Below are 17,167 nucleotides of genomic sequence, written 5' to 3' on the forward strand. Positions count from 1 at the left end.
CCAATTGTGATTAGACACACAAGGAATTTGTCTTTGGTGCATATGCTCTCAGTGTTCATAAAGAAAAAAAGAAAATATATTCATCATGAATCATAAGGTACAACACTTATTGATAGTCATAGTGTACAAATAAGCAATCAAATCATACTAGGAAACAATATACATCGTAAGGATACAAACAACAAAGTTACAGTCATACAGTGATAAGTGGGAGGAGATGGGTGATAGGAACGATGAAAAGATTAATAGTAATAGCAATGCAGACTTAGTAAATAGTTTGACAGTGTTGAGGGAATTAGTTGTTTAGCAGGGTGATGGCATTTGGGGGAAAAAAACTGTCCTTGTGTCTAGTTGTCTTGGTGTGCAGTGCCCTATAGTGTCGTTTGGAGGGTAGGAGTTGAAACAATTTATGTCCAGGATGTGAGGGGTCTGTAGATATTTCCACAGCCTTTTTTTTGACTCATGCAGTGTACAGGTCCTCAGTGGAAGGGAGGTTGGTAGTAATTGTTTTTTCTGCAGTTCTAATTATCCTCTGAAGTCTGTATCTGTCTTGTTGGGTTGCAGAACCAAACCAGACAGTTATCAAGGTGCAGATGACAGACTCAACATTCAGTTTGCCTGAACTGGCGAGAACCAGCTGAATCCCATCCCTGCTAACATCTGAGAATGCTACGAGCAGTTACTGATGATTACAGTAGGAACCTGGTGGTCTATCCCATTACAACTCTTTTTCCTGAGGATCACACCAAATATATATTTTGTGGGGTTGTCCAGTCCTGGGCTCTAGACTATACACCTACTACCTTTTCTCTGAAATGACCCTGGGGAGAAAGCTGGGATCCTCAGAGGATTTCCCCATTTTCTAAAGAGACTTTCTAAAAAAAATTCTGTGGTTCGTAAGCTTCTTCACAAACTTTTTGTACTTCTTCCCATCTCCAAAGAAGAGTTTCAAGGTAGGCTAGTATAAGAAATGGTTTCTGTTGCCCAGCTCTGTCCAACTCTAGGGATTAGTGTTTATCTCAATTTCCTAGCCAAGGGAGTCAGTATTATCCAAAGAAACCTCCATGGTTAGGTGGCTAGCAGGATTATATGTCGAAGTGCAAGGAATGCAGTTACCTTCCCACCAAAGTGGTACCTATTCATCTACTTGCATTTGCATGCTTTCAAACTGCTATGTTGACAGGAGCTGGGGCAAGGATGGAAGCTCACCCCGTCACACGGTATTTGGGTCTTGAACTGCCAACCTTCTGATCAGCAAGACCAGCATTTTAACTGCTAGGTCCACACACCTCCTCTTTAGGCTGATATAGGGGGCAGATATAAGCGCATCTAGATCTCGTCCGTGGAATAATTAAATAGTGACATGCAGGGTTTATTTTTTTTTTCATGCCAGAGCAACATCAATAGAGGTTGTCGTTGATCCTTGACATGCTGCTAAAGGATGTTGGTTGATACAGTTGGAAGAGAGCATCAAGTTAAAGGTGCTGAAGGACTCAGTTAACAAAATGACAGTCTTCTAGATCAGGGATGTCAAACTCGATTTCATTGAGGGCTGCATCAGGCTTGTGTTTGACCTCAGGAGGGGGGTAGGTGTGGCCAGGGTGGGCGTGGCCAGCTGAGGTGGCGCAGTGGTTAGGGTGCAGTACTGCAGCCACTTCAGCTGACTGCTAGTTCTGCAGCTCGGCGGTTCAAATCTCACCGGCTCAGGGTTGACTCAGCCTTCCATCCTTCCGAGGTGGGTAAAATGAGGACCCAGATTGTGGGGGCAATATGCTGACTCTGTAAACCGCTTAGAGAGGGCTGAAAGCCCTATGAAGCGGTATATAAGTCTAACTGCTATTGTTATTGCTATTGCTATTGACATCACTTGGGCCAGGGCCAGTGAAAACAGGCTTCCAAGCTCAATTTTTCGGCTGCCACAGCCTTCTGCAACCCTCTGCCAACCCTCCTGAGCTCTGTTCTGCTGGTAGAAGCACTGTAGGCAAGTCCTTTGCTGTTTCCAGGGTGGCCCTATGGGCCTGAGCTAAGTACTCTGTTAGCCAGTTCCGGCCTCTAGGCCTTGAGTTTGAGACCCTTGTTCTAGGTTCTTTCATAAGTTTTAGGGTCCAGCATTTCTAGTGTTTGAGCTGCCACAGAACCAGAGTGGACCTCAGTTGATGCTCTGGAGAACCGATACCTGTGCTGTGCAGGGTGGATCTGTAGGTCTGTGGAATGACAAGTTCCGATCAGTCTCTAAGTACCTTTCCTTAGATATTAAGGGATAAAACCAAGAGAAAGAGAAAGGATAAGAATGTCAGCAAAGGGGGATTGCCGAAGTATTATTCTAATGAGTGTCACCAAAATGATGTAGTCTGAAATGTCAGCTATTAATCCTCTGGTGTGTTTTTAATCCAGCAAAAATACACCACCCACCCCACTCATTCTGGAGAGGGGTGATTGCTGCCTTAGCGTTACGGTATGGCATCTTAAAACTTTTTACTCCTTAATCTGTTTAGTCTTTTCTGAATTGATTTCTTACCAGCTTTCCATAGCGAATGCATGCTGGATAAATCTTAGACTTAAAGGGATTTGGCAAAGATGTCTTTACTTTAAAAGGTCACGTTTGAAGATGTTCCAGGCTTGGTGCATGTGATGTGTCTGCAGAAGCTTCCCTTCCCTTCATTTCCCTTCCCTTCCTCTCTATCTTCTCTTCTCTTCTCTTCCCTTCCCTTCCTTTCCTCTCTATCGTCTCTTCTCTTCTCTTCTCTTCCCTTCCCTTCCCTTCCTCTCTATCGTCTCTTCTCTTCTCTCCTCTCCTTTCCTTTCCTCTCCCCTCCCTCCTCTCCTCTCCCCTCACTTTTGGCTCCAGCAGGACCCCCCCCATCCTGATGGCTTAGGTGGAGATCTGACTTGTGCTTTGCAGTGGGTTGTCTATCTGAAATCTTGCCTTTAATGTCTGACTCCTTTCCAAGGTTCAGCTGCCATCGTGGCCAATCAGACTCTTCCCCAGGTGCATGCAAGCACATAATTTCTGGCTGATTAGCTGCCGCCTTATTGGAAGAAGAGTTCGCTAATTAGCAACCCTGATGGCAGCTAATTGGAACTGTAAGGTTAGCAAGCCGTTTCCTCTCAGTCACATGACCAGTAAGAGATTTGACTTTGATCTAAGTCAGAGAACTGTGATAAGCACCTTAGGGTTTTGTCTTTTTCTGCTGTCCGATGGGGGTGCAGTTGCAATGCTGATGGCTGGGTTTGCACAAGACAAAAGCGGAATTTTTGTTTCGAGTTGAACTCAAGACTTGATAGCCATAGCAGTACACTTAGACTTATATGCCGCTCCACAGTGCTTTTATAGCCCTCTCTAAGTGGTTTACAGTCAGCCTGTTGCCCCCAACAATCTGGCTCCTCATTTTACCCACCTCGGAAGGATGGAAGCTGAGTCAACTTTGACCCGGTGAGATTTGAACTGCCAACTACAGCTGGCAGTCAGCTGAAGTAGCCTGCAGTGTTGCACTCTAACCACTGCGCCACCTCGGCTAATGATGACTTCACGGAGACCCCTCTATGGCTTTCCTGGTTAACCATAGAAATATCTTGCTATGGTTTTTTATGGGATGAGTTTTTTAAATTTCATAAAAAGGTACTTCAAGGCTACTTAACAGTATATAGCAGCTGCCCGCAACACTTTAAAGTAGCTACACCTTTTTCCAGGATCAAGCATTTGGACTAATACTGAGCTGCTTAGGGCTGAAAGATTGGACTGGACATAATGTTTAGCACAGAAGTCCTCTTAAGCACTGAAATTAATGCTATTGCTATTATCAAATGATTATCTTTTTTTAAAAATTAAGGAATAACAGGGTACAAAGAGCAAGCAAAAAGAACCATGTTTTTGAATTCAGAGTCCAGTTGGGAACCTAGAAATTATTCCCGTTACTTTTATTATTTGTTTGCAGCTCATAGTACTTTGGTACGTAGGTGGGTATCCCTATAAACATATTAAATGAATGAATGAATGAATGATAGCATTCCTCTGAGCAAAAAATTGAACCAGCTGAATTTGAGCTGAATTTAAGCCAAATGTGTCAATGAGTAAATTCTCAGGCTACTGTAGTAGTTTGAAAATTATGGCTATCTTGAGAAATGATGCCTTTCTTGTCTCCAGCATCTTGGAAAATCTGTGTATTCTTAATAATTGCATCTGTGTGGTGGGCCTTCCATTCAGCTGCTTTGTTTTCTAAGGTATTTGCTACCTCCTGATGTAGTGGAATCTCCAGCTAGACTGGAGGGAGGTGTTAAGAGAGGCTCAAGCTCGGAGTCCTTGCACTGCAGAAAGCGGTAGAGGCAGGACATCCCCCAGAATCCCTGAAATTTTATCTAACCGTTCCCAAAGGAATGCAATCAATCTGGTGACATTCTTGTAACTTAGATGACTGTTGTGGCCCGGCAGGAGCCGTTGGAGCTGCCGCCAGACTCCGACAGCGAGGGGTCTTATGAGTCGGCCCTGGAGGAGGTGGAGGACCCTGGACAGGGTTCCGACTCCGAGCAGGATGAGGAGAGACGGGTTGGCACCAGGTGGCGTCTGAGCCTTGGATCAGTGGGGAGGAGACAAGAGTGAGTGATCCAGAAAACACCTGTGAGTTGTTCCCGGATGCACGCCGTCGAAGGGCTACTTGGCGTTAAGAACAACGGCGTAATTACAAGAGGTGAATACGCTCAGCTGATGCTCATTAAGATCCTCTCCTGATTATAAAAGAGACTGCCTGTGCCACGCCTTTCTGCAGAAGTCAACGTTAAGGACTAACAAGAAACAAACTTGGCAGGCTGGATTGCTGCCAGAGTTTGTTTGCATTGCTGCCAAGTTTTGTAGGACTTGCTGCCAGAGTGCTTATCTCTTTGTTTATGTGGCTTGCAGCCAACAAGAGTCTTGACTGATTAAAAGAAACCTTCTCATTTACGTTGGTTTCGGCTTTCGTTCCTGGACGGCGGAGGGGGGGTCAGAACAGATGTCTAACAACTTCTGCTTGAGACTATTAATGAGTGATTCTGGTTGTTTGTGCCTGACACCTAGTTTCAGAATTCTATGTATAAGTAAACCTAACTGTATTTATTCTACATCAATGAGACTCATGGGGGCCTTCTGTTTGGGTGAATTGCAGGAACATGGGCTGCTCTTTGTGTTGCATGGACAATGTCAATAGGGTGGCTTGTTGTTGTGCATGGTCTCTTCTAATTGCTTCCCACTTTCTGGGAAAGGTCTCCTGGGGCTGTTGCTCCCTCCCTCCAATATATCTGCGATGTTTCTTTGGTTCTTCTTGGTCTTCTTTTGGTCGCCATGATGTAAAAAAGATGTTGAGAGTCTAGTAAGAGTGCAGAGAAGAGCAACAAAGATGATTAGGGGACTGGAGGCTAAAACATATGAAGAACAATTGCAGGAACTGGGTATGTCTAGCTTGATGAAAAGAAGGACTAGGGGAGACATGATAGCAGTGTTCCAATATCTCAGGGGCTGCCCCAAAGAAGAGGGAGTCAAACTATTCTCCAAAGCACCTGAGGGCAGGACAAGAAGCAATGGGTGGAAACTAATCAAGGAGAGAAGCAACTTAGAACTAAGGACAAATTTCCTGAGAGTTAGAACAATTAATCAGTGGAACAACTTGCCTCCAGAAGTTGTGAATGCTCCAACATTGGAAGTTTTTAAGGGGTTCTTGGATAACCATTTCTCTGAAGTGGTGTAGGGTTTCCTGCCTGAGCAGGGGGTTGGACTAGAAGACCTCCAAGGTCTCTTCCAACTCTGTTATTCTATTCTATTCTATTCTATTCTATTCTATTCTATTCTATTCTATTCTATTCTATTCTATTCTATTCTAAACAATCTCATTGTTTTCACTCTGTTCTACAAGCAAGTATACCCTCAGGTAGATCTGGTTTATTATTTTTTCTTAAAAACCTTCTGGGTCTGTCTCCAGTTCCAGCTGCCACCCTGTACACTGCAGGGGAAGGTCAGTGAGCAGAGTCTGGCTGTACTGGAAATGGTCTCTTGTGACAGCCTGTTTCTCCCAGGGGAAGCTCGAAGTGTTGCAAAACCTGCCCCAGGCTTTGAATCCCCCCCAGGTAGAAATTGGGGAGGAAAGGTGTGATTGCGTTTCTCCGATTCGGCTCTGCAGAGCAAAAAATAACTCACCTTTTTCCACCCAGCAGCTCGACATTCAAAGATTTGGAGGGGAACAGCTTGAAGGACAGCGGGCACGAAGAGAGTGACCAGACGGATAGCGAACATGATGCTCAGCGGGGCCTCTACTGTGACACAGCTGTTAATGATGTTTTGAATACCAGTGTCACCTCCATGGGGTCTCAGGTGCCCGAACAAGGTAGGTTGCATCCATTTTGCAAATGCTGGGCATGGTAGGGTAGAACCTGCTAGTCCAAAGTAACATGGTCTGGTTGGTGAATTATGTTGAGGTCCACCAGCGGAGCTGGCAGCAGATTTGGACAATGAGGAGGTTGGGGAGGAACATGGGCCAGTCCCTGGAATCTGGGGAAGGCTCTGATGAGGGCTATGTGTCGGAGGCAGAGAGAGGGCCGGAGCCGTATGCCAGTTATCAGCTGCTTTCAGTGTCAGACATCAGTGAGGCAGACAAACAGCTGGAGCCTGTTCCCAGTGTGCGCATGCGCAGAGTTGCCAGATGAAGGGAACAGCTAAAGAATAGGGGTCGACTTGGGAGTAAGGCCACAGGTAGACAATGAATGGCCCCTCCCAGAGGAAATACAAGAGGAGCGAAAGGGGAGTGGAGTTTGCAGGAGACGATTAGTTCGCTTAATTGGCTCGTGAGTCTCTGAGACTCCTTGCCAAGTTTTGCAGATATCGGCCTGGCAGCTCTCCCAGTCAGATAAGGCCTGTGACCATAAATCCTCCCTTAAAAGATTTTGCTGGATGTGAATGAGCAGAATTCACAGTACATTAATACAAGGGTTGGGAAGCCTAGGTCAGAACAAGTTATTACATCATCTTCCATCTGATGCTGCTTTCTTAGAACGTTGAGGAACATCTCAACTGCTCAGGAAGGAAGAACCAGCAATGAACGTTAACGAAACCAGCAACATCCATGGGGAAGGAAGGGTAGGGTAGGTGAGAACAATCCATTTCGGGTCACTGTAGTAAACAAGAATGTGAGGAGAGGGCAGATGGTGGCCTAAGCAGATTTGGAAGCCATCCTAGACCCGAGACAAAGAGTTGGCCAAAACTGTAAAGCTAAACCGGTTCAGGAAAGGAATGGCTCTTTAAAGTCGCCTGCCTTGCGCTGAACATCAAATTCCAGTCTAATGTTGTTTCTGACCTGTCTTTCAAGATCAATGTGGCGAAAACATAAAACTGTGGACTATCATTTATGCCTCAGAAAACTGAAAGGTTCTAAAGTCAACTTTTTACCCCAGAGGAATTTATGGGAGGTATTGAAATGGCCTTTCTTTTGATTGGGTGTTTTATTCACAATGTAAAAAGAAAAGAAAAAGAAAAGGAGGAAATTGGTACTTTACAACAAATGTGACAGTGGTTTGCGTAGTGACTCCGAGTTTGTAAAATGTGATTACTACAGGGAGAAGATTAGATGCCTCCTGCCCGTGTTTCTTGGCAGGGCAGGAAATATTGCAGGTGTATTCCTATGTTCTTGGACGATATTTCTCCATCTTCTCCATTCTCTTAGAACAGTGATGGCGAACCTTCGCGCAGAAACATTGTACACGCATGCGCGCGCTTGTCAGGGCCGCCCTCGGAAAAGCCAAACTTCTGGGTTCTAGCGCGTATGCAACCCCGATGATCAGCTGGCCAGCGCCGATGCACACACCAGTTTTCGGCACTGCTGTGTGCACAAAGGACAGCTAATTGTCGCGCGCACATGCGTGCCAGAAACCCAGAAGACAAACGGACAAGGCCTTGCGTGCCAGGCGACAGAGCTTCCTGTGCCACTTTGGGCATGCATGCCATAGAATGCCTAATTTTTCCCCCAGGTAGCTTAGCTCAGAATTAAGTCCCTCAATCCTTTTGGATGAGCAGCACCAGGTTCCTATTGCTAACATTCATTTAAAAGTAGGAGGGCTTCCACAATACGGTGGCTTTGTGGCTTCTGACTCAGACACGATCTCTTGAAAGCCCTGGGTGCGATGCTTGATCCACAATGTTGCTCTCACCGGCTGCAATTTATTTCTTTTCTTTTCTTGGAATTGAAGTCTTAAGAGGGCCAATTTTCACCTGTTGTACTGCTATTCCCCCTTTGCCGTTCAAGGTCATTTGAAAACTTCAGTTTTTTCCCCCCCCGTGGCTGTTACAACTTTAGATGCCAGAGCACACAGTTCTGCAAATTTGGCAAAGTGTATGTAGAGATAAACATACTCAGGTTTTTTAGGCATACTGTATTGAAGATGCACTCCCCCCCTCAAAAGAGGCTGAAAATTTGGGTGTGTTTTATATTCCAAATGTAGCCCTGCCCATCTGCCGGCCCACACCCTTCAACCTCCATATGTCCTCTTCCTGGGTGCAGAGATTGCCACAGACAATGGTGTGTGTTTTTGGTCCCTGCGCCTCGCATTTTCAGCCTCCAAAGGCTCCGTTTGAGACCCGTTCAAGGCTGCTGAGATGCCAGAGCACATTGCCGCCGATCACTGTCTCCGCGCATTGCGTTTTTGGCCCCTGCGCATCGCCTTTTAGGCCTCTGCACGTCCTGTTTTTGGCCTCTGCACATCACATTTTCCGGCGGCGATCAGCGGCGATATACTCTGGCAATCATCGCAGCCTTGAATGGGTCTCAAACGGAGTGTTTGGAGGCTGAAAACGCAAGGCATGGAGCCCGAAATGGCAACCCGGAACAGCTGCTGCCTTGTCTCATCGCTTCTGCGCTTCACCTGCTTTACTAACTGGACCTCCCTCCGAGGTTCAGCTGTGTGCTTTAGAAGCTGCTTTTCAGCCTCTACGAGGCACAGTTTTTTTGGGTGTGGGGGCTTGCTCACAACTAGCAAACATATGTGCTGAAGCTGACTAGGCTAAGGATGCTAGCCAGATAAATACCTGGTAGGCAGAATCCCCCCCCCCCCATTTTCCTCTCCAAAAACTAAGGTGTGTCTTATCCTCTGGAGCATCTTATACCAATTACTTCCACTAGACCGATTAGATCGCACAGATTAGGCCTCCTCCGAATTCCATCCGCCGGCCAGTGTCGACTGGCGACTACTCGGAGGAGAGCCTTCTCTGTGGCTGCTCCGACCCTCTGGAACGAACTCCCCGTGGAGATTCGAACCCTCACCACCCTCCAGGCCTTCCGCAAAGCCCTTAAAACCTGGCTGTTCCGACAGGCCTGGGGCTAAAGAACTGTTGCCCCCGTCTCGAATTGGTATGACTGTTGTGTTTTAATCATGCATTGTTTTTTATGCCGTTTTAAATTCTTGTTTGTATCCCCCTTCCCTGGTTGAGTTGTGAGCCGCCCTGAGTCCCCTTCGTGGAAAAGGGCGGCATATAAATAAAATCAACATCAACATCAACATATACTCTGAAAAATACGGCACATATACATTGGAATACGTGTGTCACACATGCATAGGGCCAGTAACACCTGGGGGCCAGTAAACACAACTTGTAGTATTTGTTTGTGTGTTGCTGGCTGCACCTTCCCTTCAGCTAGATTCTATCTGATGGTTGGAAAAAAATGGGGGAAGTGATCTCTTTATTTATGAGGTTTATCTCTCTATTTAGGAGGTTTAAACTCCTGCCTTAAGCTTTCCAGGCTGGTCTATTACACAGGTAGAGTTGTGAATTGGCTGAGACAATCTACTAATTGAGTTACCACAGCTAGAGTCAAAATGGGGCTAATGAGAAGGAAGAGAGACATTGGTGTGTGCAGGGAAAATTGTCAGACTCTCAAAAGGAAGGAAACCGCAGCAGGCGAAAGAAAGAAAAGGTTTCTGTTCAGAGAAAACTGATCGGGGAATGGGAGAAAAAGCGAAGCTGGATGAAATATTTCAACTGTTCCTTGCTTTCTTTTATGGCACATTCTCCTACGTAAACGTTTATTTGTTGACTGTAAAAGTTTACTGCCCATTTCCCGGAGGAAGCAATGGACAAAATTAGCAATATTTAAAGCAATCAAAACAAAATAAACTGTAATTGGAAGTGTTAGTAAGAACAGCAGTAAGGGTCTGACAAATAAAACATCTTGGGGCTGTTAACATCTTTTTTTTTTTGCCAAATGTCTGTTTAAAGAGCTTTGTTTCTGCATGCTGTCTAAGACTGTATAATGTTAGAGTCAATATGTTGGCCGAGATGTTCAAGGTGGATACAAGCACAGTTCTGAAAGGGAAATGAGGAAATGCTGCAGTTTTTAGGGTTGTTTTCTTGGACAGGGATGGCTTTTTAGATTTTCTTTTCCTAAAGGAAAACAAATGATACCAGTGTCAGCTTGTAAGCAAATCTGGAATCTCTCTCTCTTTCTCTCTCCATCCATCTATCATCTGTCTACCCATCTGCCCATCTGTCCGTCTATCTATCTATCTATCTATCTATCTATCTATCTATCTATCTATCTATCTATCTATCTATCTATCTATCTATCTATCTATCTATCTATCTATCTATCTACCTATCATCTACCTACCCTACCCTTCCCTACCCTACCCTACCCATCTATCTGCCTATCTGCCTATCTGCCTGCCTGCCTATCTGCCTGCCTGCCTATCTGCCTGCCTGCCTGCCTGCCTGCCTGCCTGCCTGCCTGCCTGCCTGCCTGCCTGCCTGCCTGCCTGCCTGCCTGCCTACCTACCTACCTACCTACCTACCTACCTACCTACCTACCTACCTACCTACCTACCTATCTATCTATCTATCTATCTATCTATCTATCTATCTATCTATCTATCATCTACCTACCCTACCCTACCCTTCCCTACCCTACCCATCTATCTACCTATCTACCTATCTACCCATCTACCTACCTACCTACCTACCTACCTACCTACCTACCTACCTACCTACCTACCTACCTATCTATCTATCTATCTATCTATCTATCTATCTATCTATCTATCTATCTATCTATCTATCTATCATCTACCTACCCTACCCTTCCCTACCCTACCCATCAATCTACCTATCTACCCATCTACCTACCTACCTACCTACCTACCTACCTACCTACCTACCTACCTACCTATCTATCTATCTATCTATCTATCTATCTATCTATCTATCTATCTATCTATCTATCATCTACCTACCCTACCCTTCCCTACCCTACCCTACCCATCTATCTACCTATCTACCTATCTACCTATCTACCCATCTACCTACCTACCTACCTACCTACCTATCTATCTATCTATCTATCTATCTATCTATCTATCTATCTATCATCTACCTACCCTACCCTTCCCTACCCTACCCATCAATCTACCTATCTACCCATCTACCTACCTACCTACCTACCTACCTACCTACCTACCTACCTACCTACCTACCTATCTATCTATCTATCTATCTATCTATCTATCTATCTATCTATCTATCTATCATCTACCTACCCTACCCTTCCCTACCCTACCCTACCCATCTATCTACCTATCTACCTATCTACCTATCTACCCATCTACCTACCTACCTACCTACCTGCCTGCCTGCCTACCTACCTACCTACCTACCTACCTACCTACCTACCTACCTACCTACCTACCTACCTACCTACCTACCTATCTATCTATCTATCTATCTATCTATCTATCATCTACCTACCTACCTACCTACCTACCTCCCCGACCCTACCCTACCCTACCCTACCCTATCCATCCATCCATCCATCCATCCATCCATCCATCCATCCATCCATCCATCCATCCAGGAATTTAGCAAATGTGAATGTATAGAGGAAGCTAGAGAGAGAAAAAAACCACCCATAACTTCAACATGCGAGGTGTTTCCTAAAAGTCTGAAAAGCAAATTTGCCGAAAGGGAAGAGGATTCCCCTCCAACCCCAGATTGCAAATTCTTTTCACTTTCATAATAATATTTTCAGCCTTCACAAAGCCCTTGTGCTCCTCTATCAAAAGGAGAGAAACAACAATGTTTGTGTCAGAGGGATGTCTACGATCGGCTTCTACATTTTCCCTTCAAGTGCCCTCCAAGCAAGATTTTTTTAACAAGCCTCCAGGTCTTTGTATGTATTAATCATTCATCCTTGTGAAGAACAGCCTTAACAAGTGTGCGAGAGGACTTTTCTTCTCTCTCTTTCTCTCTCTAAATACCTGTGAGGAGACCATTAACTCTCTCTCATTTTTCTGCAAAGAGTTGCATAAAGAGCACTCATTCAATAAAATCAGTGCCACTTGACTTCTTAGAGCCTACACAGGTTCTATCAGAGACTCAAGATTCACTACAAAGTTCAAAGGACTGATTTTTAGGTCAAGGGTGTTTATCTCGGTGCCTCTGTTGAATTCTGGGATGGTTTCCAACCATGAGTTGGTGGTTTTGCCCTTGAAACCACTTGGAATGGGGCATTTTCACTTTGGGAGACCACCAAATGGGAGAATAAGGCAGTTCCAGGTTCATTTAAAGAAAGGGATTGAATAATCTTTTGCTGTCATATGAAGATGTCCCAGTTAGAGACTTGACACTGAAGATAAAAGAAAAAGAAGACACGGATTATTTTCAGACATGGAACTTGTTTTACAAATGGTTAGAAAACAGAGGTAGAATCTAGGCACTGGGAAAATAGCAATAGCACTTAGACTTATATACCGTTTCACAGTGCTTTTACAGCCCTCTCTAAGCAGTTTACAGAGTCAGCCTCTTGTCCCCAACAATCTGGGTCCTCATTTTACCCACCTCGGAAGGATGGAAGGCTGAGTCAACCTTGAGCCTGGTGAGATTCGATCTGCCAAACTGCAGGCAGCCGGCAGACAGCAGAAGTAGCCTGCAGTACTGCACTCTAACCACTGCGCCACCGCAGCTCTGCTAGAACCTCCAAGCAAGCGTTCAGAATCTCACGTGAGATGAAGATGCATTTCTGGACTTTCTTTGTAAAAGAGAAGATTGTTTTTATTTTGATTTTAGGTTCCTAAGAGGAGTGATTAAAAATGTGCAGAGAATTGTCTCGAATGTGTGACTCAACCTTAGCATGCTGTCAGCAGATTGAGCAGATTGAACACATATCACTTGGTTCCTGCATGGAGGGATATCTTGAATTGCTTTCTAAATTGCAATCATCATTTCTGAATTGGCACCTTCACTTGGGTACAAAAAGCCCGCTTCTTGGTGGTTTTCGTTTTGGTTTTTTGGAGAGGGGAGACAAACGCATTGGCTCATTTGCGATAATTTTTATTTGTATGTTGCCTGTTTATAGCTGGCTTTTCTATTTTGAATGGCTATTTTGAGGTGCTATTAGCCGTTTGGTTCATTTTCTATCCATTTCTTGGTAAATATAATAGACCTTGACTAACAAGAAGAGAAGGTGCCGTTTGTCAGAATAGGAGATGTTGTTGAAAGGAATAAATGATCAGGAAGATCTGAGTAGCTATGTTTGGAAAGTACAAGCAACGTTCCTAGTTATTTGTATCTCTACTTAACCTCTATTTCTTTTATTTGTATTGTATTTGTATTTTATTTGTATCTCTACTTCACACAAAGGAACGCGGTGGCTCAGTGTCTAAGACGCTGAACTTGTCAATCAGAAAGGTCAGCAGTTCGGCAGTTTGAATCCCTAGCGCCACAGAACAGAGTGAGCTCCCGTTACTTGTCCCAGCTTCTGCCAACCTAAAAACACGTAAATATGCAAGTAGAAACATAGGGACCACCTTTGGTGGGAAGGTAACAGCGTTCCATGCACCTTCGGCGTTTCGTCATGCCGGCCACATGACCACGGAGATGTCTTCAGGCAAGGCTGGCTCTTTGGATTTGAAACAGAGATGAGCACTGCCCCCTAGAGTCGGGAACGACTAGCACATATGTGAGAGGGGAATCTTTACCGTTACCTAACAAGGACAATAGACCAGAGCCTTGGAAATAAAGGGTGACTTTCCTTCACTATTGAGGCGTTAAAATACTTTTATTTTGAAGGGGGAGAAAATCTTCAGACTTTCAGTTCTGGGCATATTCAAAAAAGTGATTCCACTTAACCCCACAGAACCTCCTAAATGGGAGTTCACAGAGGTGATTTTGGAGTTCCTGTCCATCATCCCTGCTTAATGGGACACTGGTGGCATTCTCTGCAATAATGTATTTTCTGGACAGTCATCTTATGGGCAGAGATGAAGAGATTAAACATTTATAGATTAAACATTTATAGCACTCTGAAAGTTTAAATCCTTTTCCAGACCCTCAACCCTTGCTGAAATAGCTTAGTGGCTCCAGCGGTGAAGAAGGAGGAAAAAAGATTTTGGAAGGTATTTTATCTTCCAAAAAGATTTCGGAAGATAAAAAGTTTATTGGAAGGAAAGATTGAGGAGGGGTTTGCTGGATAATGTGGAGGAAGTGATTGTTTTTAAGCAGTTGTAGTTGATTAGCAGTGTTCATTAATAATATGAAGTTCATCATTACATACATGCACACATGAGATTCTGCTGCAGAGGCAAATTCCTTGTGTGTCTAATCATACTTGGCCAATTATTTTGTTCCATTTCGTTCCATTCTGTTCCATTATTATTCTACTCCTAATTCTATTATTCTATTCCTAATTCTGTTCTATTCCTAATTCTGTTCTATTCCTAATTTTGTTCTATGCTATGCTATGCCATTCCATTACTATTCTACTCCTAATTCTATTATTCTATTCCTAATTCTGTTCTATTCCTAATTCTGTTCTATTCCTAATTCTGTTCTATGTCATTCCATTATTATTCTACTCCCAATTCTATTTTATTTCTAATTCTGTTCTATTCCTAATTCTGTTCTATGCCATTCCATTCCATTATTATTATACTCCCAATTCTATTATTCTATTTCTAATTCTGTTCTATTCCTAATTCTGTTCTATTCCTAATCATGTTCTATTCCTAATCTGTTCTATGCTATGATATGCCATGCCATTCCATTACCATTCTACTCCTAATTCTAATATTGTATTCCTAATTCTGTTCTATGTCATTCCATTCCATTATTATTCTACTCCTAATTCTATTCTATTTCTAATTCTGTTCTATTCCTAATTCTGTTCTGTGCCATTCCATTCCATTATTATTCTACTCCTAATTCTATTATTCTATTTCTATTTCTGTTTTATTCCTAATTCTGTTCTATGTCATTCCATACCGTTATTATTCTACTCCTAATTCTATTATTCTATTCCTAATTCTGTCCTATTCCTAATCCTGTTCTATTCCTAATCTGTTCTATGCTATGATATGCCATGCCATTCCATTACCATTCTACTCCTAATTCTAATATTGTATTCCTAATTCTGTTCTATGTCATTCCATTCCATTATTATTCTACTCCTAATTCTATTCTATTTCTAATTCTGTTCTATTCCTAATTCTGTTCTGTGCCATTCCATTCCATTATTATTCTACTCCTAATTCTATTATTCTATTTCTATTTCTGTTTTATTCCTAATTCTGTTCTATGTCATTCCATACCGTTATTATTCTACTCCTAATTCTATTATTCTATTCCTAATTCTGTCCTATTCCTAATCCTGTTCTATTCCTAATCTGTTCTATGCTATGATATGCCATGCCATTCCATTACCATTCTACTCCTAATTCTAATATTGTATTCCTAATTCTGTTCTATGTCATTCCATTCCATTATTATTCTACTCCTAATTCTATTCTATTTCTAATTCTGTTCTATTCCTAATTCTGTTCTGTGCCATTCCATTCCATTATTATTCTACTCCTAATTCTATTATTCTATTTCTAATTCTGTTTTATTCCTAATTCTGTTCTATGCCATTCCATTCCATTATTATTCTACTCCTAATTCTATTATTCTATTCCTAATTCTGTCCATGCCATGCCATGTCACTCCACTCCACTCCACCCCGTATGGTGATGGTGAGTGGCTAGAATTTAGGATGCCTGCGATGGAGATGAGAGTGGAAATCAATATGCTTCCAGGTGGGGCCTCTTCTTTCTCCTTTTTCTAGATCTTTCCCCCACCTCCCCCAGAGTAGATTCACCCTTTGCTGCCATTTTTTGTGTGTGAACAAATATTTTATTATGTGGCAGAGATATCTGCAAAGTGAGATTGCTGATGTAGAGGTCCTTTTAAGAGAAGAAGTTGCTACTGTTAGTCTTTCACCTAGTATAGTGTATAGAGGAAGTGCCAAATACCTTAATGCATTCAGTGCAAATGTTATGTAAATTATGTGGAGGTGTGAATGAGATATGTAAATCTACCACAGCTCTGCAGGACCTTTTCACAGATTTTGGGCTGGTGGTCCCCTGTTATTCTAATCTTTCCTGTTAACTTTCCTAGATGCAGATTTAGTAAGGTGACTTTCTGAGACCTTCCAGCATTCCATACAAGGGGGGAGGGTTGTTGAATGATGGTGGGGGATGGAACTTTAGCAGTAATTTTATTAAAAATGACAGCTGCAGTGATACAGATGAAAAAGAATAGAAGGCTAAACATATACAGTACAATACAAGAGCAGAGTTGGAAGGGACCTTAGAGGTCTTCTAGTCCAACCCCCTGCCTAGGCAGGAAACTCTATACCGTTTCAAACAAATGGCTATCCAACATCTTCTTAAAGACTTCCAGTGTTGGGGCATTCACAACTTCTGGAGGCAACTTCTGTTCCACTGGTCAATTGTTCTCACTGTCAGGAAATTTCTCCTTAGTTCTAAGTTGCTTCTCTCCTTGATTAGTTTGTTAGTTGATTGCTTCTTGTCCTCTCCTCAGGTGTTTTGGAGAATAGATTGATTCCCTCTTCTTTATGGCAGCCCCTGAGATATTGGAACACTGCTATCATGTCTCCCCTAGTCCTTCTTTTCATTAACAGACATACCCAGTTCTTCATATGTTTTAGCCTCCAGTCCCCTAATCATCTTTGTTGCTCTTCTCTCTACATCTTTTTTTACATCGTGGCAACCAAATATAAAACACACACAGACACACACACACACACACACAATTAATCCATCTCAACAAGTATAAACAATTTTAATAACTTATCACCTTCTCTTAAAATACAACAAATATGTCCTCTTCCTA

General features: G+C 43.2%; 1 protein-coding gene across 2 annotated transcripts in view; it reads left to right on the forward strand.

The window, feature by feature from the left end:
• PCDH19 (protocadherin 19) overlaps nt 1–17,167 on the forward strand; it is a 142,654-nt gene that overhangs the window by 84,647 nt on the left and 40,840 nt on the right. Inside the window, exon 4 of one of the 2 annotated variants that reach the window (XM_087728313.1) lies at nt 6,178–6,350. In XM_087728313.1, coding sequence (XP_087584439.1) covers nt 6,178–6,350 — 173 coding nt within the window. The remainder of the gene's footprint in view (nt 1–6,177; nt 6,351–17,167) is intronic. The other variant, XM_087728314.1, reaches the window with a different exon arrangement.

The sequence above is a fragment of the Thamnophis sirtalis genome, unplaced genomic scaffold, assembly GCF_051295495.1.
Source record: "Thamnophis sirtalis isolate CommonGarterSnake01/CBP01778 unplaced genomic scaffold, rThaSir2_p1.2 scaffold_13, whole genome shotgun sequence".
In the NCBI taxonomy this organism is placed as follows: domain Eukaryota; kingdom Metazoa; phylum Chordata; class Lepidosauria; order Squamata; family Natricidae; genus Thamnophis; species Thamnophis sirtalis.